Source organism: Melanerpes formicivorus, unplaced genomic scaffold, assembly GCF_026170545.1.
Source record: "Melanerpes formicivorus ecotype bairdi unplaced genomic scaffold, bMelFor1.0.p_v2 SCAF_21, whole genome shotgun sequence".
In the NCBI taxonomy this organism is placed as follows: domain Eukaryota; kingdom Metazoa; phylum Chordata; class Aves; order Piciformes; family Picidae; genus Melanerpes; species Melanerpes formicivorus.
The window spans coordinates 4747239-4770788 of NW_027142373.1; the positions used below are offsets into that span (position 1 = coordinate 4747239).

At 52.1% G+C, this 23550-nt stretch overlaps 2 protein-coding genes across 5 annotated transcripts in view; one reads left to right on the forward strand and one right to left on the reverse strand.

Moving 5' to 3' along the window:
* Nucleotides 1–6944, forward strand: part of ARSG (arylsulfatase G) — a 35434-nt gene extending 28490 nt beyond the window's left edge. For 2 of the 3 annotated variants that reach the window (XM_068151150.1, XM_068151151.1), the window contains exon 12: nucleotides 162–2218. In XM_068151150.1, coding sequence (XP_068007251.1) covers nucleotides 162–496 — 335 coding nt within the window. In that variant the 3' untranslated portion in view covers nucleotides 497–2218. Of the gene's footprint in view, nucleotides 1–161; nucleotides 2219–6107 lie in introns of those variants that run through there. The other variant, XR_010988884.1, reaches the window with a different exon arrangement.
* Nucleotides 1936–23346, reverse strand: WIPI1 (WD repeat domain, phosphoinositide interacting 1). 2 transcript variants are annotated; one of them, XM_068151157.1, is made up of 14 exons: nucleotides 23208–23346; nucleotides 21776–21858; nucleotides 20125–20294; nucleotides 16185–16281; nucleotides 12387–12484; nucleotides 11247–11339; nucleotides 10915–10985; nucleotides 9911–10018; nucleotides 9384–9548; nucleotides 9097–9204; nucleotides 7763–7884; nucleotides 6943–7043; nucleotides 4679–5083; nucleotides 1936–2550 (listed from the first exon to the last, which is right to left on the reverse strand). In XM_068151157.1, the coding sequence occupies exons 1-13, from the start codon at nucleotides 23276–23278 to the stop codon at nucleotides 5042–5044; spliced, it is 1329 nt and encodes a 442-aa protein (XP_068007258.1). In that variant the 5' UTR covers nucleotides 23279–23346; the 3' UTR covers nucleotides 1936–2550; nucleotides 4679–5041. The 2 variants fall into 2 exon arrangements, with proteins under 2 accessions (XP_068007258.1, XP_068007257.1); XM_068151156.1 differs by lacking the exon at nucleotides 4679–5083 and having other exon boundaries at nucleotides 23208–23345.
* Nucleotides 23347–23550: the final 204 nt, after the last annotated feature.

Below are 23550 nucleotides of genomic sequence, written 5' to 3' on the forward strand. Positions count from 1 at the left end.
TGTGTCTGTGTGATGAGGACTTCAGAAGCACTCTCAGACTAGCAGTAGGACCTGGGCTTCTGAAGCTGGGTGGGATTGGGCCATCACAGATGGGTGAGGAATACAGAAAGGATCCCTGGGCAGCCTAGGAGTCCAGAGTTTTTCTCTCCTTTCCTCCCTAGGAGGAGCAATGGCTTGTGATGGGAGCACTGGGCCAGCTGAGCATCACCAGCCACCCCTCATCTTCAACCTGGAGCGTGACATCCAGGAGCAGGAGCCTTTGGATGTGGCATCCAGGGAGTATCAGGCAGTGCTCCCTGCAATCAGAAGGGCTTACGCCCAGGCTCTGGAGGACATCATAACAGACAACATCACAACTGCAGATTACTCCAAAGACCCAGCTGTGACCCCTTGCTGCAGCACACAGCACGTGGCCTGCAGGTGCCAAGTGCCAAGGTCTGGCCCAGCCATGCTGGAGCGTCAACAGGAACAAAGAGCGAGGTGGCTTTGTCTCTGAGCAAATGACTCCTCAAGCTGCTCCTCTCCCAGGCCTGCTGTCTGTGAACAGGACTGTTGTGCTCACTGGCTCCAGGCTAGAGGCTAGCCATGGAGAAGAGGTATAGAAGATGCAGTCACAGAATCAGAATCCCAGCATGGTGGGGGCTGGAAGGGACCTCTGGACATCACCCAGTCCAACCCCCCTGCTAAAGCAAAGCAGGGACACGCACAGCAGCTTGCCCAGGATCAGTGTCCAGGTGGGTCTGGAATCTCTCCAGAGGAAGAGATTCCACAACCTCTCTGGGCAGCCTGCTCCTGGGCTCCAGCACCCTTACAACAAAGTTTTTCCTCATGGTCAGTTGATCCTCTTTGCTCTGTGCTAGGAAGCAGGGAGGTGAGTTAGCTGTGGGTCTGTGTGAGCACCTAAAGTGTCTCTTTACTGCAGGGCAAGACTGTCAGTCACGCTGGCAGAGCCAGCTACAGGTGGCTCTGGGCACAGGGAATAAGAAGATTTCTATAGGGCTCTTTAGTAAATAAAGAGCCAAATCTTGAGTTAAAACAATCCTCTGTGAGAGCTGGCTATGGGAGAGAAATCCTCTGGGAAATTGGCTTGGCTTTCCTCTAAAGTAGACTTTACAGGAGCAGAAGGGTGGGGAGGAAGAGGCCTATCCCCTCTGAGCAAATACCTTCTGGTGCTGAGAGCCTAGAATTCTTGTGGATGCAGAGAAAGTTCCTGGCTGGCATGAGGTGAGCGCTCTGGGAAGTAGAGCACCTGCTCCACCAGCTGCCAGGTGTTGCCAGGGTTCTGTTAGATCCTGCTGCCTGCCTAAGACGGATGATCCTGAGCTCTCCTGTCTCCTGGGTGCTGAGCTTGTTGCATTGCCATGGTGGAGGTCTGGGATTGCAAAGCCCCAAGTCCCAGTGCTTGGAAAAGGCTTTTTTTTTGGGAAGGTGTGGGGGAAGAGGTCTACAGTGCAGAACTGGGGTGGCTGCTCCCTGTCAACTCTGCATGGAAAGACCAAGGGTGTGACTGCAGGGAGAGGTCCCTGCCCTGGGGTCTGCCAGCAGATCAGGGCTCCAGGCAGAGGACCTGCTCCTGCTGATCCCACTGCACTACCAGGGGTGCAGGTGGGGTGAAGCAGCTCTTAGAAGGCCATTTCTGGGCTGATGCAAAGGCCTGGGGAGCTGCAGAGGCAAAATCTAAGGTGCAACTGAAACTTCAGAAACCACCAAGATTTCTCAGCAGCTGAGTGAGGGTTGTCTGAAGCAATTCTGAACCCCCAGACCTTTCTTTGGACAAGCCATACAGGGACTTGTGTGGGCTTGGCCAGGTGGGTGGTGTGAGAGCAGCCACCCTCCTCCCAGCCCCCTCCAAACCCACTCTCTCACTCCTAAAACTTAATCAAGACTGACATCTTTAGGGCCCCACAAAGAACAGCAGGAAGACAGGCAGCCAGCTGCCAGGGACAGACTATGTGACTTTATTCTGTCTTTAAAACATATCAAATGGCATCTTCTCTAATATCACTGCAAAAAAGAAAAAGATAATAATACTTTGCTGGGGTAAAAGGGTGTGGCTGGAGAGACTGTACAAAGACATCAGTGGAATATCTCTTCTAGAAGTACATTTATACACGGAAACCAGCATAAATTAGAAAAGGGGACAACAGGGGGGATATAGAAAATTCTGGGTACATACAAATCTTGATTAAATTAGCATTTACACTGTGCTCTTACCCTCTGCATGCCTTCAACAGAGCATTCAATGTGCAGACAGTACCTGGACACCCCATCCAGACACAAACTCAACCAAGGCTTGGTGGGGGAGAAGTCAGGCTAGGGAGTCACTTAAAGCACACCGTAGGGGAGGGAAAAAACCCCAAAGCAGTGTCCCACCTTGGACTGATTTAGTTAGGAATTATTATTTTCTCTTCTCTTGGGGGGGGGATTCCCAAATCCTGTTCTTCAAAATTCCTTCCAAAGCACTTCCCAGCAGCTGTCCTAAGCGTGGCTGTTTGCTCCTCCTCATGACCTCTTGGCTTCGCCCGGCTGGCCTCCGCGGCACAAGATTATCTACCAAAATCAAAACAGAAGGCCCTTACTTTCCCCCCCAGCAACAGGCTGTGTGGCAAGTTGGGCTTTTGCACTCATGGGAGTGGTTTTACTTTTTTTTCCATTCAAAGGCAGATCTGGGATCACTTTTCCATTTGTTTATTTACTTACTCTTCCCCCTCCCCAAATTGGCAGTCCTGGGAACGGGAACCACCTGGCATGGTGATGTGTGGCTTTGCCTTGAAGCTGGCGTTGGGTTCAGCACTGCCAGGCTTGGAGGAGTTCAAATCTGTTTGCTTTGCTAAGTACTCCCAAAAAATTCACCTACTGGTGGGAAGGGAAAGGTGTGTGCCATGCATCACCACCTCCTTCTGGGGTCTCCAGATCCATCTGAAGTGAACTCTGAAGCCCAGAGTTAACCACCTACACATTAGACTGGATAGGTGAGGGAAACCCTAGCCCAAGATTCAGCAAAAGCTTTGAGTGAAAGAGCAAAGCAGGAATGAAAAGAACCAGCAGTAGCCAGGACCCTGACCCACTTCACATCAGCCACAGGATGAAGCTGGAGAATCTGGGGTAAGATGTGCACCTGCTCCTGGATGAGGTTTGGGCAGAGCTGTGAGGCTGCTGCAGCACCTGAGGCAGACACAAAGCACAAACCAAGGCACAGATCTCCCTGTACCAGCTCCAGCCTTGCCAGATGTGACCACTGTCTCCCAGCAGTACAGATGTGATCCCCACAGCTGCAGGAGGGTCTGTGCCAGCTCTCTTCCCAGGATCCATCTCTCCATGGGCTTCAGGACCATCCCTTGTCCAGTTTTGGCACCAGGTTCCAAGTTTCCCAAGGGAACTCAGATAATGCACTGATAAGCTGAGATTAATCCTGTGAGCCTCAACTGCCCAAAATGCCTGTCTGAGCTACCAGTGCAGGAGCTGCCACGAGGAAGAAGAGGCCAGTTGGGTTCTGCCAAACTTGCTCATCCCCGGTGGAACATGATCAGTGAAGAGCTTCACTGCAAAATCTCTACTGCCAGCTGCTGAAGAAAAAAAAATCCCTTCAAATCACCAGTGCCACATTTTGGTGCTACTGAAAAGTGGAACACCTTCCAGCAAAGAGGAATCTGGACAAATCCTGGTCCCATGGAGCCAAAGATCCATCTACAACCTGGCTACTTCCATAAGGATCATGGTTTGGAGCAGTGAGCATGCAGCTACCCCATGCTGGGATTCTCTGCAGAGAGCAGGGCTGCCAGGATGGGGATGTTGTGCTGCCTGTCCTTCCAGGGAGCAGGGCAGGAGTGGGAGCTGCAGGGGAGCTGCTGATGGCTGCTGTTGACCTCTGGAGGGCTTTTCCTTCCACCCTGTCACCAAGGCTGCAAGTAGGAGCACTGGGCAGGAGCATCCTTTGGCAGCAGAGGCAGGGTGCTCAGGCAGTTTTGGATGTGGAAGAGATGTTTTTGAAGACTGTCAGTGTGTTCCTGAGGGGAAGTCATCCCTGAGGAGCTGAGTGCTGTATGCCTGACTTAATGACATGGTTCTGATAAAGCCTCCACATCAACCCTGCTTTGAAGCTGACAGGTTTCAGTGTGCAGCCAAATGCAGAACAGATCATGTATGCCTGGAAAAGCACTGAGCAGCCTGCTGGAAGAAATCACCTTTCCTGCTGAATCCCAACATTTTTAAGACCCTCTGGTTGTGTTCCTCAGGTCCACAAAGGCCCTCTTGCTTGCTGAACCCTGTAGGATTTCATCAAACCTCACAGCACTACCCCAAAGCTGTTCTGACCATAGTGGCTCCCAAAAGTGGAGCTGGCCAAGTGGTGCCCTGCCTGTCCCAAAGCACACACCAACAACTCCTGACACCACTGAAAACCTGACACTGACAAACCCACAGATAAGTGGCAGGTGACCAGAAAACAGCCATGATCACCACAACCACCAGCAGCCAGAGCTGAAACACCTTCTAACCACACAGCACAAGGGCCACGCAGCTTCTCCCAGCTCATCTCAAGCATGGCTTCAGCTGAGGCTTTAGGCTCCTGTCCATCTCAATAATGCCTGAGTCCTTCCTGTGTGAGATCAACAGCAGACCTGAAAGGACTTAATCCACCCCATCCCTGCAAGCAAAAGCTGGAGCTGAACTTGCTGACCTCTTGCTGCAGGATCCTTCAGCAGCCCTGGCGCAATCAGTAGCAACATCCACTTTTGCTCTTGTTGCGGCCATGTTTTATGAGCCCTCCTTGGGCTTCTCATCTCTTCTCTGATCTGTCCCTCCTCCTGTTTAACCAAGAGGCAGTTTTCAACAATCTCAACAGATCCTGTGTTAGACTGAAGCTGCTTTTCCTCACTCCTAACAGCTGAGCCTCTGAAGTCTTGCTCGAGGTCAGGGGAAAGCAGGATGTTTCAAAATGGAGAAGAAACTGCTGGGTCTGAGCAGTGCTGTTTGTCCAGAAGTATGTCTTAAGTTCAAAGCCATCCTCGTGGCATGGGCTGTGGGTGAATATTCCATTTTGTCACAAGTTTTGAGGTTTTTCAAACGTCTTTTTTGTTGCACGCTGGAAAACAAACAAAACCCTTCCCATGTTTCCGCAAAGCGGAACGCTGGCAAAACATTTTTCTTGGATAAGGTCAGGTTTGCTCTCCTTCCTTCTCCACACAGCAAACGACTGATGCCTGAACCGCCCCCCTCCCCCCGCTTCTGAACGCGTCACTGAGGCAGAAGACCTCAGCTCTGAGAAAACAGCAAAGTTCAGAGAAATGGAGAGCATCAAAACAGCCTTGCGACCCTCCGTGCGCACTCGGCCAGCGGGAGCCCGCGCCGCTGCCAGACCAGATGCTGAACATGTTAGCAACAGAGGGGCAAACCCAAGCCCTAGCTGAGAAGACTTCCTCTGGAAGCTCCAATTGCTAAGCCAACATAGCAAGAGAGTATTTTAGGCAAGCACCTTCCCTCCCACACCGCCTCCTCCCTAAGGTTACAGATGTTAAGTTGCTCTGTTAGGTTAATTACGGCTCAGGATTGTGACAGATCAAAGTTGGTTTAATAAAGCTCCTGCTGCTGGACCACAGGGATCTGGGGCTGCTTTTACACAGCACAGCCCCAGCAGGAAGGCTGATTCAGGAGCAGCATGATTCCTGCTTGCTGGCATTTGCCTGTCCCCAGATCGTATGTTGAAGAGCAGGTTCATCAGAAGGAACCAAAGGATTTCTCTCTGACCCTGCAGCTCCTACCAGGGGGCCTGGGCCACCGGCTTCTCCAGGGCCACAGGACTGTGACCAGAGCAGGGACATTTCAAACATCCTTCTTGAGTAACAGGAGCAGGCCAACTAGAAAGCTCCTGTTCTCAGTTGCATCACAGCTTACAGAAGAGCACTGGCCTGAGGTTTATGCACTTTGAGCTGGGCCTAGGCAGTGTTGTTCCAAAGGGCACTGATCATCAATGAGCTAATAATCATTTATCTAAGTAACAAAGTAACAACCTTGTACCAGCTAGAGCAAGGCACCTCACAGAGGTCAGCCTCAGCATCTGGAACAAATTCTGGGATCCTGAGAAGAGTTTTTACCTTCTCCTTTTGTAGGCAAAACTCCCAACAGCAGGATGTGTAAAAATGGAGTAAGGGATCCAAGGGATGCCAAGACTACAACTGAAAATCAATATTCTGCTGTATTACTGCTTTGAGGACATCTGACTGCAACCAGATCATAGCACGGTACCAACATCTGTCCCTCTAGGGCTGAGATACTTGACACAATCAATGTGTGTGTAGGAAAAGGAGGAGGAGAGACACTGCCAGGCTTCAGTTGGATTTTAAAAAGCCACTATCTGCTTCCAATGGTAACTGAGAAAGTGCCACATAAAAGTCACCAAATGGTTTAAATCTCTGGTTTGCCTTTCATCTTTCTACTTGGAAAAGGAATTTCCTTTCCAGTTAACTTGGAAGTGAAGAGACTGGGGAGGTTCAGGTATACAGAATCACAGAATGGTCCAGGTTGGAAGGGACCTCCAAAAGTCACCTAGTCCAGTCCCAGTTGCATTCCATGCACTACAGCAATTAACTGTATATGCAACAGGGAGCATGAAGCTTGTGTTTCTCCAAGATGGCATTGTTCAAATTAAAGCTATTCCTGCTACTACTAGAAACCTGTGCAAGGCACAAAGGTCAGATCAGGGTCTGAACATCACTCTCTATCTGCACTCTGCTGGTTTGTTCAGGTCCATCTCGGGTGCTTAGGTTTGATCACCTTTGCCCCAGCCCTAGCTGCCATTTCTGGGGTACTTTTCCTGGCACTGTCCCTATAACTTCCTTAGTTATTGTAAGCTTCACAGTGAGCAGGGACAAGGTGGGGACAGCAGTATCTCTTCTGCAAGAGGTTAACACTTTCTTCTCAGTTTTAGGGGTCCCGAATGCTCACAGGAGGGAACTCATTCTCGTCATCCAGACACACTGGTCCAGTGGCAAACTCATGCTCCGGGATCACCTCTCCTCGCAGGGCACCACCGTCCTCTGAATAGCCTGTCCAAGAGAAAACACAAACCATTCTGGCTGGCTGGGTGGAAGGAGGCTGGATACAAACAGTGGGCATGCTATTGATCAGCCTCCTGAGCACAGAGCTGCTTTCCCTGGCTTTATGGCAGAGTTCTGGGGGACTGCAGAAGAAAAAGGGATCTCCATCGACACCTGGACTGCACACACCACCACGGACTGCATGGCTAACTCCTGTGGCAGAAGATTTCATCCTCCCACCATGAATGTAAGCCCAATTTCAGATTAAGATCCATATCTGTATGTGGACCTTTAGACTCAGGAACATAATGTAATAATCACCAGTCTTCTGCAGAATGTAATGCTAAGCTTTGGTAGGGTCTGGTGTAACAGGTTCAGGAGACTCTGTAGAGATCTGGTGTCAAAACCAGTGGGATCTCACTTCTGCACCCATGATTTCAACTTCTGGAAACCAGCCTGGCAGCAATCTCTGCCTGCCAGACTGTGAAGCTGAGATGTAGTTACTGCTCTACCAGCAGACCTGTTTGTGGCACGGCTTTGCCATGAACAGGGGAAGCTTTGGCAAGAGGTCCCAGGGAGCAGAGCAGAAAATGCCTCACCTAGTTCTGGGGAGTCCTGCACTGCACAAGTGGTGTTTCTGGTTGAACCTTTGGAAATGAGGAGACTTTCCACTTTGCCCCAGGTGGCTTTCTTATTTCTCGCTGAGGGAGGGCAGAGGTGATGCTTACCTGGCATGGTCGAAGTTGAAGGCACTGTACTTTGTCTGGCTACAGTTGCTGCGTAAGTTTGAGGTAACGGAGGCTGAAGGTTGTTTTCTTTGTTCTCTTCCATCTTTCCTGAGCCAAGCAGACTGATTGTACAGGAGCAAGAAAGAAGAGTTAGCTCTGCTCAAAACTGCACTGGCTAAGACAAGCACATGCATCCATGTCTCCTTGAAGCACATCACCCATCAGCATCACTGCATCCAGGCACTGCCTGCAGCCCTAACAGCACCACAGAGGGGAGCATTGTGCTCCACCAGTAAAGCATGGGGGGAAGCAGAAGATAGGGGAAGGACTACTTCAGCTAGAGGACAATGCTGGCATGAGAATAGAAGGGACCAGACTGACCACAAAAGCTTTAGGTTACAAAGGCAAACAGTGTTTCTAATCACAGAGGGGGCTCCAAAGGGCTTCCAACAGGAGCGGACTAGATGGGAAAAGCAGCCCTGGCTAGTTTAGGATGGAGTTTGAGCAGAGATATAGTATGATGTAACATAACTCATGACCCAGGGGCCCTTTTCAGTCCTCTGCTGCTCAGAGGAACCCACATCCAAAGCAGGAGGGCCGCTTGGGGCCAGGAGCGGGCAGGCGGCAGCGGTGTCTGAAGGCGGCGGGGCGGCTGGAGCACGCTGGACAGCGCAGCTTTGAAGTGCTCTTGTTTTGTGGCTTTTCCAAAAACTGCTGGCATTTTCCTGGCTGTCAGCCACCTCCCAGCTTACAGCACATGTTACATCACACCCCACCCCAAAGGCTTCACAACTGGAGCCAAGCAGCCCAGATGTGTGTGTGTAGCGGGGGAGGGTGTTACGCATCGAATCCAATCTGCATACAAACTGACCAGCAGCAGGCAGACTCTGCTCTGGCCCCACGTGCCTGCAGGCCTGCATCTCTGTGGGGTTTTGTTCAGGAAAGCTCCCCGTCACTCTGCACCATTCTACCCACAAAGTCAGCTTTCTAGCGCCCATTTGTGCCTGGAGAAGCTGCTTTGCTCTCCTTACCGCCACAGTGGTCAGCATTCTGCTGCTGGAGGCATCTCCTAAGGCACAGCCTGCCCACCTCTGCTGTCTAAGCTGTCCCACGACTGCCTACACATCAGAGATTTCTCTGATGTCCTCTGCAAGAAGCCCAACGTCCCTGCCTTGCTGACGTGGTTTCCACCCACGTCTGTTAGATCAGGCAGCTAAAAATCACCAAGTCAGTTCTAGTGTTCCTGCTCCTGCATTTACTGCTTTCCAGTGATGTTTCCCTGAAGCTGTGAAGGGATCAACCCGTGTGTCAGATGTGTCTGGAGCTACAGTTACCTGTGTTTCTTAATTAAGACACACTCCCCTCCATCTTGTGGGTCCAAGTTATAGATGTAGAGATGTCCATCTGATGTAGTCACCAACAGTCGAGGCAGCTTCTGAATCCTAATGAGAAAAGCAATGAGGAGTCCCAACACAGCTGCACCCACACACAGCTACAGCACACAGTGTACTGCATGCTCTACAGGCACAAGATAAGCAGCCACCCTGGTGGTGTCCTGCAGAGATAGTGGTGCCTGCTCCCAGGCTGGTGTGGCAGAGGGGACACAGGTGTCAGTACGCACGTGGAGAGGGCACAGATGTTCCTCTGTCCAGAGACGTTGAGGCGGACGGTGGCAAAGGCTCGATCCTGGTTCATCATGCCTGACACCTGAGCTGGGAGGTAGTTGGTAGCAGCCTGGAACATCTTCCCCATGTAACCACTCCAGGTTGGAGGCTCCTCTGGCCGGCTGAGGGGGTGTCACAAAGCAGCATCAGTGGGGCTATCACCGTCAGCATGACAAAATACATCAGGAACAGACAAACTGATCCTGCTCTTGGATGCATAAAGGCTTCAGAGGACCTGCACAATTTATGCACCAGGAAGGAGGCAGGGGGCAATGGCAGCTATTTAAACCCAAAGCAGGCAGGGATGAAGCTGATAGGGATGTGGTGTGCAGCTTTTCCAAGGAGTGAGTTCCTCAGGACACAAAGTTGAAGAGTTTGCAGCTGGTATTGGTCATGGAAAGTATGTGGTGAGGAAATGAGAGGCCAGTGTGTAAAGGCAGAGACAGCCCTGGGGCAGGCAGGTTAACCCAGGCCAACCCCTCACCTGTCAGTCAGATGCTCCAGTTTGAAGACATGCACAGTCTCCGTGTTGCTGGAAGCACAGAGGAACTGGGAATCCATGCTGAACACCAGGGAGCTGATGTTCACATACCTAGGGCCAAGCAAAGACAGGACTGATCACTTCATGGCATACCACTCAGGGAACTGCTTGGTTTTGCTCACAGAGAAGAGGATGGGGAGGAAGGAAACCCACACATAGTGAGTAGCACCCTGCCTGGCTGCTGCAGAGCTTGTGGGCTGATTGAGGAGCATTTCCCTAATCCCTTTGCTCAGCACAGCTTAGGGGTAGCCTCGAGCTAGAGACAAACAGCCAAAGAGGTGGAAATGTCCTTGCCCATAGAGCAGCCTGTGGAGTGAACATCTGTGCTGGCCTTGCTACAGCAGCTAAAGCTTCTGGTATTGCAAATGCCAGGGAGGATATCCCAGGCGCTGGCTAGTGGGATACATATGGCACCTCCTGTGCAGGTTCAGCAGGGGCAAGCTGCCTCAATCACAGCAGGTTTTGTACTTGCAGAAGTGGGTGCAAAATCACAGGCAGGTCAGGGATGGGGAAGAGAGCTAAATCAGAGATGGATCTACTGAGAAGAGTTGAGGGAACAGCAACAGCCCATCAAGATCTGCACAAATGACTTAGCTTCTTGCAAGCATCTCCTTTGAGAGGGCAAGAGTTGGGTTGCTAACTTTGGGGACTTCATTATTTCAAGTAAGAAAGAAGACAGAGTGAATGGACTCAATCTCCCCCTGTTCTCTGCAATCAGCCCTGCTCTGTGCCACACTGCATTGAATCACTGAACTTGCTGGAGGCAGCTGGGCGCAGCGTGGCCTGTCTGGCACAATGACATTTCTATCTGATACGTTCACTCTTGTTTTCTTTCTGCTAAAGATGCCAAAGCCACCAGGATCTGACGTTGCCCCTGTCCCTCTGTGTTTACATTTGTGCTCTGGGAGCCCTCTGTGTACTTGTCACCCCCAGAAGAATGAACTGACCTTTTCATCCCTCGCCGGAATTCATAGAGCTTTTGCCCCCCAGGGATGGAAAATACACGAATGACTGTGCCCTGCAAAACAGGCAAATGGAAAGATCATGCAGGAGCAGGGCAAAGAGCTCTTCTCTGACACACCCAGGAAACTCTGGACATGCAAAGGCCCCTCCTGTTTGCCAGCCAGGGTCAGTGTGAACCTTTCAGTGCCCCTCCTCTGCTGGCTGTGATTAGGAATGGCCAGCTCAGAAGTCCCACTCTCCATGCTCCAGAGCTGGCTGGGACTCTCCTGCCAGCCGTGGGCAGAGGGCTCAGGCAGCAGGGAGGGTGCTCACTCACTTTTTCAGAAGCACTTGCCAGCTTGGAGCCGGTGGAGTTGAAGGTGAGGGCAGCCAGAGGCCCATCATGGGCAGGAATCGTGCAGGCTGTTTTCTGCAAGGCAAAAGATTATGTGAGTGCAGAAACACACTGCTCCTTGGACTATGTAAGGGCAGGGCATTCTCTGCCTCATACCCTATCCAGGCCTGCTGATACGGATTCGTGGGATCCTATCACACTTATGGTGTCTCCACAGCACCCTCAGCACTCCTTATCTTTGCCCTACCTTCAGCTCACTCTGCACCTACTATGGCCACTGTGATTACAGAAAGCTCATTTCAGGGGCAGAGGTCCTCAGCTCTCCACCTCTCCGGGCTGTGGGGTCACAACTGTGCCCTCTCTGATGCCTCTGCCTCTCTCTGCGCAGAGACAGAGCTGGCAGCCCTGCCATTCCCTCGCCTGTGCAGCAAATCCTGCTGCAGCGACACCACCCTGGTGCCTGCAGGCAGCCCAGGCCCTCGCTGGTACCTCTGACAGCAGCAGAGTTTTCCCCTTGTGCTCTGCTCCTCCCCTGCTGCAGATCCTCAGCTCCCGCTGCACGTACAGAGCCACAGCCTTATGTAATCCAAAGCCCTGGCATAAACAGCAGATAATCATCACCCTGCTTCCAGCCAGGGACAGATTTCCTGAGGGGACTTTGGACACCTCACCCTCTCTGCGACTTTGGGTCCGGCAGCCCTTCCAGCCACTGGCACGGCAAAGCTGCTGCTTCAGGTCCTGTGCTGTGCCTGGAGCACCTCCAACCCCCCACCCTCCAAGCCCCCCTGCTCACACCACTCCCATGGGATATTCTGCTGAAGCTCCTATAGGAACCTCCTATAGAAATTGCCTATAGGAACTCTGTGTCAGTGTGGCATCTGCTCTGGCTCTCTAGGGCAATGGGTCACGTTTCTCTGCCGGGAGATAGATCTCCTGATCTCCACGAGGCTGTCTCGCTTCACATGGCATCCATACAAGGGGGATGGGGCTTGTGGCTCCCCAGGCAATTCCCCTGCAGTTTAGCTTGGTGGAGTGCATTTCTTCATCCTTCCCAACGGCCCTGCAGGCTTTGCTGTGGCTGTGTTTGTTTGCAGTCTCCAAAGGGGCGAGCTGGGCGCTTACCAAAGTGTTTCCGTCGTAAAGCGCGATCTCCCCGCTGGCCGCGCTGCCGGGGTAAGCCAAGTAGGAGTTGGCGTGGTTGATGGAGAGAGCACACAGGCCTGGCAAGCAGAGCAGGACACAGCTGAGGTTGTTTGTTGGTGGAGGACCGAAAGCAGAAACGTGGCCACGGCCACGGCGGGGGGCTCAGGCTCTGTCTCGTTTTGGGGCAGTCTGGCACTGGGTGCAGGCTAGCGGCAAGCTGGGGCCGGGCTCGGCCGTGGGGACACCTGCTGGTCCGGGACAGTACGGCTCCCTGCTGCCAGCCTCCCCAAAAGGAGCCCGGGTCCTGCTCTGGGGCATGCTCTGGGCTTCTCTGCCCTTAATCATCTCCTTTAAGAAGGCAAGAAGTGCATGAAACACAACAAGGGCCATCTCGGTGTCAGGGCTAACACTGACTCGTGCCCAGGCACAGCTGGGCACCCTCAGATGTGTGCAGGCACTAGGTGCTGTGTCAGATGCTCAGATAAGCAGCACAGCCTGGATACAGCCCTGGTGCAAAGCATGGCATGTGAAGGCTGGCACAGCAAGGCAGTGGCTGTGGGGCTGGGCAGCACCATTTCCTTCTTCTCTGAACAGAAAAGGGAAGCAGAGAATGACAAAGCAAATGCCACTGTTCTGGCTGACAGGGAACTTCAACCTAGCTGAATTTTAACCACAGAGGGAATTCTTCCCCATAAAAGCCATCTGGTTTTGTGCTAACGTGAGCACAAAGGTTCCCAAGCAGCTCCTTCAAAGTGAGCAGGAACTACAGGATGAGACAGGGACTGTTGGATGTGTGTGAGGGGATGTCCAGCTGCCTGTCCCCCAGATGACCTTGGAAAGGAGCATCTCTTCCTGCCACTCGATTCTGCTGCTGGCTGAGGACCCACCCTGGTGAATCCTGTCACATACAGAACAGGCTCTCACTCACTTCCTGCACCACGTCTGCATGCTCACAGCTCTCCCAAATCTGACTCAAGTTTTCAGCACAACCTGAGCTTCCTGGCCCCCAACACATCCCACATGTGGAAGAAGCCACGAGGTTAAAGGTTGCTGGGGATGCTGGCAGGACCCCTAGGCAGAGGACACCTGTCTGAGTGCATAGGGACACTCAGAGCACACACAGGGACACTCGGAGCACACACACAGTGTGCAGCCTGCTGGGGCAGGACACAGTGCTGGCCCTGGCCCAGCAGCAGGGAAGGATCAGCTGAAGCCCTTCTTTTAGGTCATTGTTTATAACTAAACAAAGAGACCAGAGTGGAGCCAGGAGCTGTAGGATCAGCCACGGGCTCCAGGATTCCACTCCCTATCATTCCGAGGCATGTACCCCATGCCAGGGACAGCAGGCACCAGGTGAAGCTGCAGCACAGCACGAGCGACTAAAAGGCACCCAAGGAGGGAGGGATGGGAGGGAGGCAAGGACAGCCCAGGGACTGTGCTCGTGGTGAGCATCTCATCTTTTCAGGATGGTGTTGCTCTGACCCAGGCAGCATGGCAGGGGGGAAGATGAGCAGAGCCCTTTCTCTAAGCAGAGGATCTAGAGAGGGCTGGAACTAAACAAAGCAAGCTCTGAGCGGCTGCTGTGAGTCACCAGCTCCCTTTGCTCTGCGCCTGGCTGGGAGAGGCGGCTGGGAAACCAGGCCAGGGGAAAACACAGCTGTGAGTGTACTGGGCTGACCTCAGGGACACAGGGAGCAAGGATCACAAGAGACATGGGCAGCCTTTGAAGATGCTCCTCTGCTCTCAGCAGCCCCACAGCCCTGATGAGGGCCCCAGGTTAGTGCATGCAGTGGCAGGCTCAGGAGGAAAGAGGGAAGATAGTGATGCTCAGGATGGCACTCTTGGGAATGCCACATCACAGGTGGCTTTCCTGAGCAGCATGGAAAAATGCTACTGTGTCTGAGAAGCCTGGACTTGCCCCCAAGCCAGCAGATCCAGGCACATCTGGGGCTTGGAAACCACCATGTAAGGTGGTTTCCAAAGCTGCAGTCATGCCCAAGATGTGCCCTTGTGGCACACAAGTCACCACAAGCACTGTGCCCTCCTCTGTGCAAATCCTGCCCCTGCCACAAGCCATATGACAAACAACATGCTTTAGCCTTGCCCGCCATGGGCATTTTCCTCCCCTGCATGGAAGAGGCTGGATTGGGAGCCAGGCTCTGGCCAAGAACAGCCAGAGATCTCACTATGACCGGCTGGTGGGACTGTAGCAAATCCTGGTCCCTACCATGCACATTACTGTGCCTGGGGTACACATCCTGAGGAAGGTGGCACACTTGCCATGTGCTCCTATATCCCCCAGCACAGATCCCTGAGAGTCCAGAGAGTGGTGAGGCTGGACTACCTTAGCTTCCAGGACACACCATATTCAGGGATCCTCAAGCCTGGGATCAAAGCAGATGGCCCAAGGACAAAGGGAGCACGTGTGGCACAGCCCTTGTCACTCAGCTCATTTCAATGACAGCTGCTGCAGTTAAAGGGGTTTAAAAAATTAAGCCTGTATGAAGTCCTGTGATCCCCAGAAGCCTGCTCATGGCCCAGTGAGCTCTGATTGCTGCTGCTCTTAAAGCATGACCTGATCACTCAGCCCCCAGTGCAGAACAGCTTCAGTCCTGGCGATCCCTGGCCCTTCCTGCCGCCGCTGGGCTTTCTCGGCAAGGTTTTAAACTTTAATTATATTTGCAGTATTTAGTGTGTTTAATCCACATGGAGAGGCCATCTGTTGAGACCTGAAGTAGGTCAGGGGAGCTACCACAAGAGTCTCCCTTGAAAGCCTTACAAGCCATGCGTGAGCACATCAGCAGCTTCCCAAGCAGCCAGCCGTGAAACGCCGCCACAGCCTGTGCCCAGCCCGGCTATGGGAGCAGGGCATGGCAGCACTGCCATGGGCACCTGGCCAAGCCTCCCTCTCCAGGGCTAAAAATAGCTCCTCTGCCATCAGCAGGAAAGCCAGATTCACCCCAGGCTGCACAGCCAGGATCTGCTCTGCAGCCACCTGCCCTGCCCCTGGGGTTTGCAGCCTACATGGAATAGTATCAGGTAGTAGCCCAGGCTCCTGGGAACTCCCTGGCAGGGAATTAGCGCTATGCCTGGCTGCTTCCTGGCCTGAGAGAGCTTTGCAGGGATGATCACTGTGGGAGGTGACCACAAGCTCTACAGAGGGAGCTGGCCAGGCTGGGTCGATGGGCAGAGGTCAGTGATAGGAGGTTCAACAAGGCCAAATGCTGAATCCTGCACTTGGATAACAACAGCCCCATAAACACCACAGGCTTGGGACAGGACATTCAGGTGCTGGAGCATGTCCAGAGAAGGGCAACAAAGCTAGTGGGTTTTGAAAAACTCCAGAGATGGAGACTCCACCACCTTTCTGGGCAGCCTGTTCCAGTGCTCTGCCACCCTCAAAGGAAGAAAGTTTAGATGGAATTTCCTATGTTCCTACGTTTATGCCCATTGCCTCTTGTCCTGTCACTGGGGACCACTGAGAACTGTCTGGCCTCACCTTCCTCACACTCACCCCTTAGATATTTCTAAGCATTAACAAAATTCCCCCTCAGCCTCCTCTTCTCCATTTCTGCTCTCCTTTGACACATCTGCTCAGGACAGAGCAGGGTTTCTGCTCTCCCAAGCCCAACTGCCTGCCTCCATGCACTTCTGGCTGCCCAGAGCTGAGTTGGGACACAAAAAACACGTTTGATGGAATTTCAGCATGAGTCTTGTGGCTCTACAAAGCTCCTGGAGAGCTGATCCCTCCCTGTCACAGAGTTTTTCTGTACTTACCTGTTGTATTTGGAGGTGTGTCCAGAATAGTCTTCAAAAGCTTCATGTCCTTAATGTTGTGGATGTAAATGGACTCCTCCAGGCACACAACCAGCCTCTGGAAGGACACAAGAGATGTGCACAGAACCTCACCAACAAGGGCATGGTGCCTCTGTCTGCTGCTCCCACAGCTCAGGCACCCAAATCTTCAGTCAGAAAAATTCAAGGGGAATCTCCCCCACACCAAAATGTAACACAACTGTGATCTCTTCTGCTTCTCCATCCTCCCTCACTGGACAGCCTTTGGTTTTGTATGACTCTGCTTTTGAGAGCTGCCTGCACCTGCTCTTGCTTTACAAACAGCTATAACATCATGAGCCTTCTGTTAATCTCGAGAGCTGCTCTTCCACATCCTCAAACCCCAGGTTATACCCTGCCATGGGCCCTTGCTTACCAGCCATTCCCACCTCAACTCTTCTTCTCAGATCTTTTCACATCAATTACTTTTGATCATAAAGACCTGGCTGCCAACCCTGCTTGCCAGTATGCCCACAGATGGGACTATGTGCCTCATATCTTGACTTTTTCCTGACTTGGAAGTGAACATTTAGGTGATGGGCCTCCCACTGCTGCTAAACCTAACCCATCTGTTCTGTTCCAGCAAAGCCAGTGTTTCTTTTCCCATTGGCCATCAGCAGGCAAAACTGCTCTGTGTGTCCTGCAGAGCTGCATAAAACTGGGCTGGGAACCATTTGTTCAGTCACACTTACTCCACCTTGGTACTCAGATTAGGTATTTCCAACTTCATGTGCTTGCACCTCTTCTACTGAGCTTGTCAGGAACATCCACCCACCCACCCAGCCAAGACAGGAGCTGCTGAGCAATGGGAAGAAAAGGCAGAAAAGAAAAAGGAAGCTCAGTGCTGCAACTTTAGCATGGGGCCCCATCTCTGTAACCACTCAGCTTGGTCCAGATCTCTACGTGTCCCCACAGAGGCATTTTGCACAGAGGCTTTTATTCTGGGACCAGGCTTTGGATCTTCTGAAGGGTTGTGCTGTCTACATCCAGCAAGTGCATGGCTCCCACTTGGCACTAACATAGATGGAGTTGTACACTTGCTGGACTTAGAAAACCCTTCCAAAAGTGCTGAAAATCTAAGGCCAGCCTCCATCCAGGCTCCTGAAGTTGGAGCACCCAAATCCACATACGGGAAACCTCCACCTCTTTAGAATTGAGGCCACTTATTTAGTATCTAAATGTGGAGCTTAGTCACTAACTTCAAACACCCACATTAGAAAATCTTTGCCCTGCTCCACCATTGCTCTCAGATCAAACTCTTTCCCACTTCTATTCCTGCTAACCACAGCATCTGGGGCTGTGTCCTAGCCATTCTGCATTTCCAGGAAGACTTTGCCTTTTCTGCAGCAACAACCATCAATTGCAGAGACCATCACAGTAATATTTATACAGCTGATTTTGGCAAAGCCACCACGTGGCTTTCCCAGAACTGCAGCTATTGATGTACAGGTGAAGGGAGGCTTCCAGATGATGGCAAAGCAGCAATGAGAGATGTTGACACCAACAGGGACATAATCCAGCCAAGTGATGGGAGCTGGAGGTGAACAGGCAAAGGAGGTCTGAACAAGTTCACCATAGGTTGGGACAAGGCTGGTTCTCTGCCTCCTGCCCTCCACACAGCTCTGTAGCCCAAGCTAATGGCAGTGCAAACCCTGCTGAGATGAGGAGTGGGTTTTATCAGAGAATGTCTTAGGCTGGAAGGGATTTCAGAGATCATCCACTTCAATCTCCTTGCCATGGGCAGGGACACCTCTCACCTACAGCTGTCTGCTCAAGGCCTCATCCAATCTGACCTGGAACACCTCCCAGGGTGGAGGTATCCACAACTTCCCTGGGCAACTTATTCCAGAGGCTCATCACCCTCATACTGAAGAACTTCCTAAGATCCAGTCTCATCCTACTCTCCCTCAGCTTCAAACCATTCCCCCTTGTCCTGTCTCTAGACACCCTTCAGAAAAGTCCCTCTGCAGCCTTCCTGGAGGATCCCTTTACGTACTGGAAAGCAGCTTTAAGGTCTCCCTGGAATCTTCTCTTCCTTCTCTTCTCTACACTGAACAACCCCAGCTCCCTCAGCCTGTGCTCATAGCAGAGAAGCTCCAGACCTTGGATCACCTTTGTGGCCCTCCTCTGGACTCACTCCAACAGCTCTGTGTCCTTCTTATGATGGGGACACCAGAACTGGACTCACTGTGCACACAAACAAAGCCTCAGAGAAGGTCCTGGTGCTGTGATTGCTGCACTGTATCTTCTACAAAATAGTATTGCTCCCCAGTGTTTTTCCTTGAGTACTTCAGAAGGAAGGTATCAGGTTAGGTAAGAGAGCTGTGTGCTGAGGGCTTAAATGTGCTGGGTACAGACACAGCCAGAGAAATGTTTCAACCCCCTCCAAAGAGCTCAGCAGGGTTTCAGCAGTGAAGGAAGACCCAGGGAGGTTACGGGAGACCTGAGCACTGCCTTACTCCCCATTTGAAGACAAATCACCTGCCTGAACACACTTCAGAGTTATGATGAAGCTTGTAACAAAGAATTCCCACAGATCAACACCAACAGAAGGCCTTGTTTGCACAACAAGGACTTTTTCAAGGAGATCAAATCAAAACATGCAACATTTGCTTGAGACCAGCTCTCGTTTCACTTGCCACAATGGATGCTGCTTTCTGTGGACTTTCAATCAAGTTCAACTTCTACACAGATGCCCAGGGAAGGGGTTCAGGGCTCACAGCACCTGACTGCCAGCAGTTTAAATCCTGAATGGAGACTGAAACACCTCTCCAGGTGTGTTTGTGTTACAGCCAGGGGATGAACTCAGCCCAGGACCTCAACTCAAGCTCACAAAGCAGCCAAGCAACACTGATGCCAGGCCAGGCATCATCTTCAGGCACTCTCCAGAGCAGCACATGTGGGAAAGCCTGAAGTTATTTCATCCTCACACTAATCTAAGCAGAACCTCCCAGTTTGTTTTTATACATACAAATCTATCTGCAGTTCAAAAGAAATCCTTATTTTGCCAGCTCCATTGTAAGTTTAAGTGAAAAAAAACCAAATTTGGAGAGATTTAATTGTAGTAGAACAACTTCTGATCAAACACAGCTTTACTGGAAACTCAACCCAGAGCTTCTTTAAGGGAGAGTCTTACTGCAGGACTTGCTGTTGCTAACTGAGGAGAGGCTGATTACATACAATTACACAGACTGCTCGTTTCTTCATTGTAAAATGTGCTCTGCTCCTTATGGCATACACTTGGAAAATAATTATGGGCAAAAAGATGACTTAAAATCCTCCAGAAAGGCTCAGGGCTGTGTCAGTTCAGAGAATAACACTCTTAAAAGCTTTCTTCTAAGTGGCCTGAACGCTTTCTATACCTTCAGAAATACAATAAGGCTCCTAGCAGTACTTGAGAAACAGCTTTTGGCCTCTTCCAGAGTTCAGATTACTCCTGGGGTTTGTTGCCAACTTTGAAGGGCTCATTTGCAACCAAGATGGCAGAGGTGGGCCTGAAGTCAGGACATGGAACCCAAGGGATGAAGGAAGATGAAAAGGTGTTTTTTTGGCAGAGCTGCCTGCTGAATAGGCAAGAAGGCAGCCAACAAAAAGCCTTTGTGCAACTGCTACAAAAACAAGGACTCAGCTTCATTTTCCTGAAGCAAACAGTTGTGGTAGACAATATCCACAGCCACCCTGCTCCTCTGCCAGAGGTCACCGAGCTTGACACGGAGCTGCTAAGGAGAGAACAGGTACTGACCCCTCCAGTCCCACTTCACAGCCTCTGTGCAAACCCACCCAGGCTGCTGCTGCTTTGGCAGAGGGGACCCAGCTGGAAAGCCAGCACCAGCAAAGTGTCAGAGTGGGACAGCCGTGGCTAAGCCCTTCCCCAGCCTCTCACCTGACGGTTCAGCCGGATGGACAGAATGTTACTGGAATAGCTGTAGTTGCAGATCTCTGTCCCCTTCTTGAAGTGGTAGACATTCATTTGCTGTGGCTTGGCATGACTGACCACAACCACAAGGCTGCTGGAGAACAGACGCTCCACGATGTAAACATCTGGGATTTCATCTGGGCACAGGAGGAAAGCAAGGCAGAGGCTTTAGCTTGGCTTCTGGCTGCTTGGATTGCAGCAACAAGGCTCAGCAAGAAGGAATCAGGTTGTAAGGCTCAGAGCTACAGTACTGAGCATCTGCTTTTCTCAAACACTTCTCACACCTGGCACAAAGTATTTAGGTCAGAGCAGGAAGCAGGTTAATGGACCTTTCCCTAAAGGCAGAATTTAAAGCTGCTGTGCCCCTACAGTACAGAGCCCCCCAGCCTGGGCAGGGGCTATAAGGAGGAGCTCACCCAGCTTGGTCAGGGACTTTCCTGGAGGGAGTGAACAAGCTGTGTGTAACTCACTGTTTATTCTGCATGGTGTCTGATTTCTCCCACCCTCATTCGGGGAGGCTGGTATGTTTAAACCTTCCCTGTCACTGGGGTTGTGGTCTCTAGAGAGCTTTAGTGTGGCTATGAACAGCAGTATCTTGCAGAGACCATGTTTGGAGAGTCTTCTGTTGTGTTGAGAGGGCACCATTCAAATGGTGCTGGTGGATCACTACTTAAATAATCAGGGATTATGACTTCTAGTGTAGGTAGCCCTTAACAGTCCTCAGTGCTCGGGCTGTGCTGTGCTGCAGGTCCAAGGATTGCTCATGTCTCAGCCCATTACCTTGAGTATGTCACCAGCAGGGTTTTTCTTTGGCCTGACTCCAGGGGCAATCCAAACTCCTAAATATTTCTGACCTAAGACTATGGCTTGCTGCTGTATAGCAACTCAGTTCCTCTGTAAGACAAAGAGGAAAGGAGCCTGGACTTTGTGCCAGATGATGCATCTGTGTCTGGTCCTTGAGGCTCCTTCTACAGCCAGTTGAGGGACACTAGCATATCACAGCTGTGAGGTGTATCTCAGCTGAAGCACTTCTGGCAGTGGCCTGAACCAGATTAGAGTATGTGCTCCATGAGGCCTGACTTGTTTTGGGCTGTTAAGCACATTGCATGCTGCTCTGAGCACAGCTAATAGCTGAGAGCCTGCTGTGAATGACCTTCTTACATGGAAAACCTGTTAAAAACATCTTGCTTGTAAATACCACATTGGACTAAAAGCTTGCAAGTGATCCAGCGTCTGTGCTGGGAGTCTGCAGCCTTCTGTCTGTCTGAAACATGGTTATGACAAACTACCTTAATGCTGGTTTGCAGGACAAACTGCTGCTGTCAGACTGAGAGCAGCAAAAAAGAAGCTGAACTGCAAGCTTGAGGGAATCCCTAACCTTTGCTGAAGTGCTGCTGGCTGTTCAGAAGCTTCTCCAGGGCCGTAGCTCTCTCTAAAGGCTGCTAAAGGCACAGGGCAATAACCAGAGCTGTTCCTCTCCTGCTATGGGTACAGCAGAAACACATCCCAGCTCTGCAACAGCAGTGAGCTGAACCAGCCCCTTGAGGCAGGCTGCAGTGCAGTAACACAGATCAAGTCTGTTGGCCAATATCCCACCATGGTCAAACAGGAGACTTACGGCTTTCATGGACCTGGTCCAGCTGCTCCACAGAACTTAAGGAGAAAAGCCTGTATCCAGTTGTAGTCCCAATTGCCAGGGAGCTGCAAAGACAAGACAAAAACCTGTCAAGTCCAGATCATAAGGCTCCTGCAGGTAGGGGAAATGGGTAGTTCCTGGTACAGTGACCTACAAAGGGATGATTCACTTTGTTTCCACTCTCAACCTAAAGAATCCAGGTTTCCATCTGAGGCTACTGAAGCCTGCAGAAATATTCTTGTGAGATGGCAAACTCATCCATTAGTATGGTGCAGTGGCTGCTGGAGGAATAAAGATACATGTCTGAGACCTGGGAGGCTGTAGACAGGACCTTTGAGGAACAAAATGAGACTGTTTCCTAAGGTGATCCATCTACACTGACACACTGACTTGGTGTGAGCTGTGGAAGCTTTGCTCCCACTGCTAAAAGGAGGAGGCACAGTCATGCCAAGCGCTGGCAATGATCAGCTCCAGATATAGAAAGCAGCAACACCTAGGTCTTAAATCAGCAGCTAGCCCAGAACACCAACAGCCAGTGCTTGTGCTGGCTGTGACCAGCAGGTTCAGTCAGCAGCACAGGGCCACCCATCAAAGCTGCCTTTGTTGAGACACAGCAAATGCAAAGCAGCCCTGAGAAGGAAACGGTTTTCCAGGTGTGAGACCGGTATCTGTGAGTCTTATCTTGTTCCCAGCGACCTGGGCTGATCTTGGCTCTGACAGAGCCAGACACTGTGTGTGGTTCACTGCTTCAGGATGTTTATTTACCTGCTTGGAAATGGTTCTTAAATGATTGGCTTTGAAGGTGGAAAACCACGGGTGTGAGAGGCTCTGGGGAAATCTTTGTCTTGAGGTGGTGGTGGGGACACGCATTGGTCCAGGCTGCTCCCCAACAGCCTATGTGGGGCTCCTGGGCAATTGTGCCACCTACAAGTGGTCAGCGGACAAAGCCCTCGAGAGAAAGTAAAGCCCTCAGAGAAGGTCGCTTCTCCCAACATCCAAAAACACTTCCCGAATTGTTCGGGAGGTGAAAAAACAGTGACACGGAGAAAAAGAAATGAATCTGCTGCCTCCTTTGGTCTCCCAGAGCCCAGATCTGTGGATGCCTGTGGATGTCTACCGAGAGCCCTAGAGAGGGCAGGACCTTGTGGGCCCAAGGGACCTCCCTGGGCCATCCCCGTTCAGACTGCGGGGAGAAAGGCCTCGCCCATAGTGCCACGCAGCTAGACCGTGCGTGTGTGAGGGTCTCACGGGTGTCGCCCCTGTAGGTCCAGACCCTCTCCAAGCTGCCACGCCCCATGTGGGCTGCGGGCCCAGCCCCGCTCCGGCCCGTGGCGTTCGGCGGAGCTGGGCCGGCCCCACCCGTCCCTGCTGCCGCTGCCGTCGCCCCCCTCCCCGCGGCGCCCGCCCCGCTTACGTGCAGTCCTGGTTGTAGGAGAAGCAGCTGAGGACCGCGGACCCCCCCGGGGCCTCGGCCGCGGCCTCCATGGAGCGGGCGCGGCGGCTCGGCCCGCTCCGGCCCCCGCGGCGGCGGCGCCTCCCCCGCGCCGGGCCCGGCCCGGCCCGCTCCGCGGCGCTGGCGGCTGCCAGGGGCGGAACCGCCGCCCATTGGCCAATGCATCGAAGGAGAGCCCGCCCCACTCAGAGATGGATTCTCAGCTTAACCTGTCCGCGTGGGGCAGGTGGGCTGGTCCTGCCTGAGGCGTTAGCGGAGCGGGCTGCCATTGGCTGGCGGCGGGCAACAGCTGCGCGTGGCCACG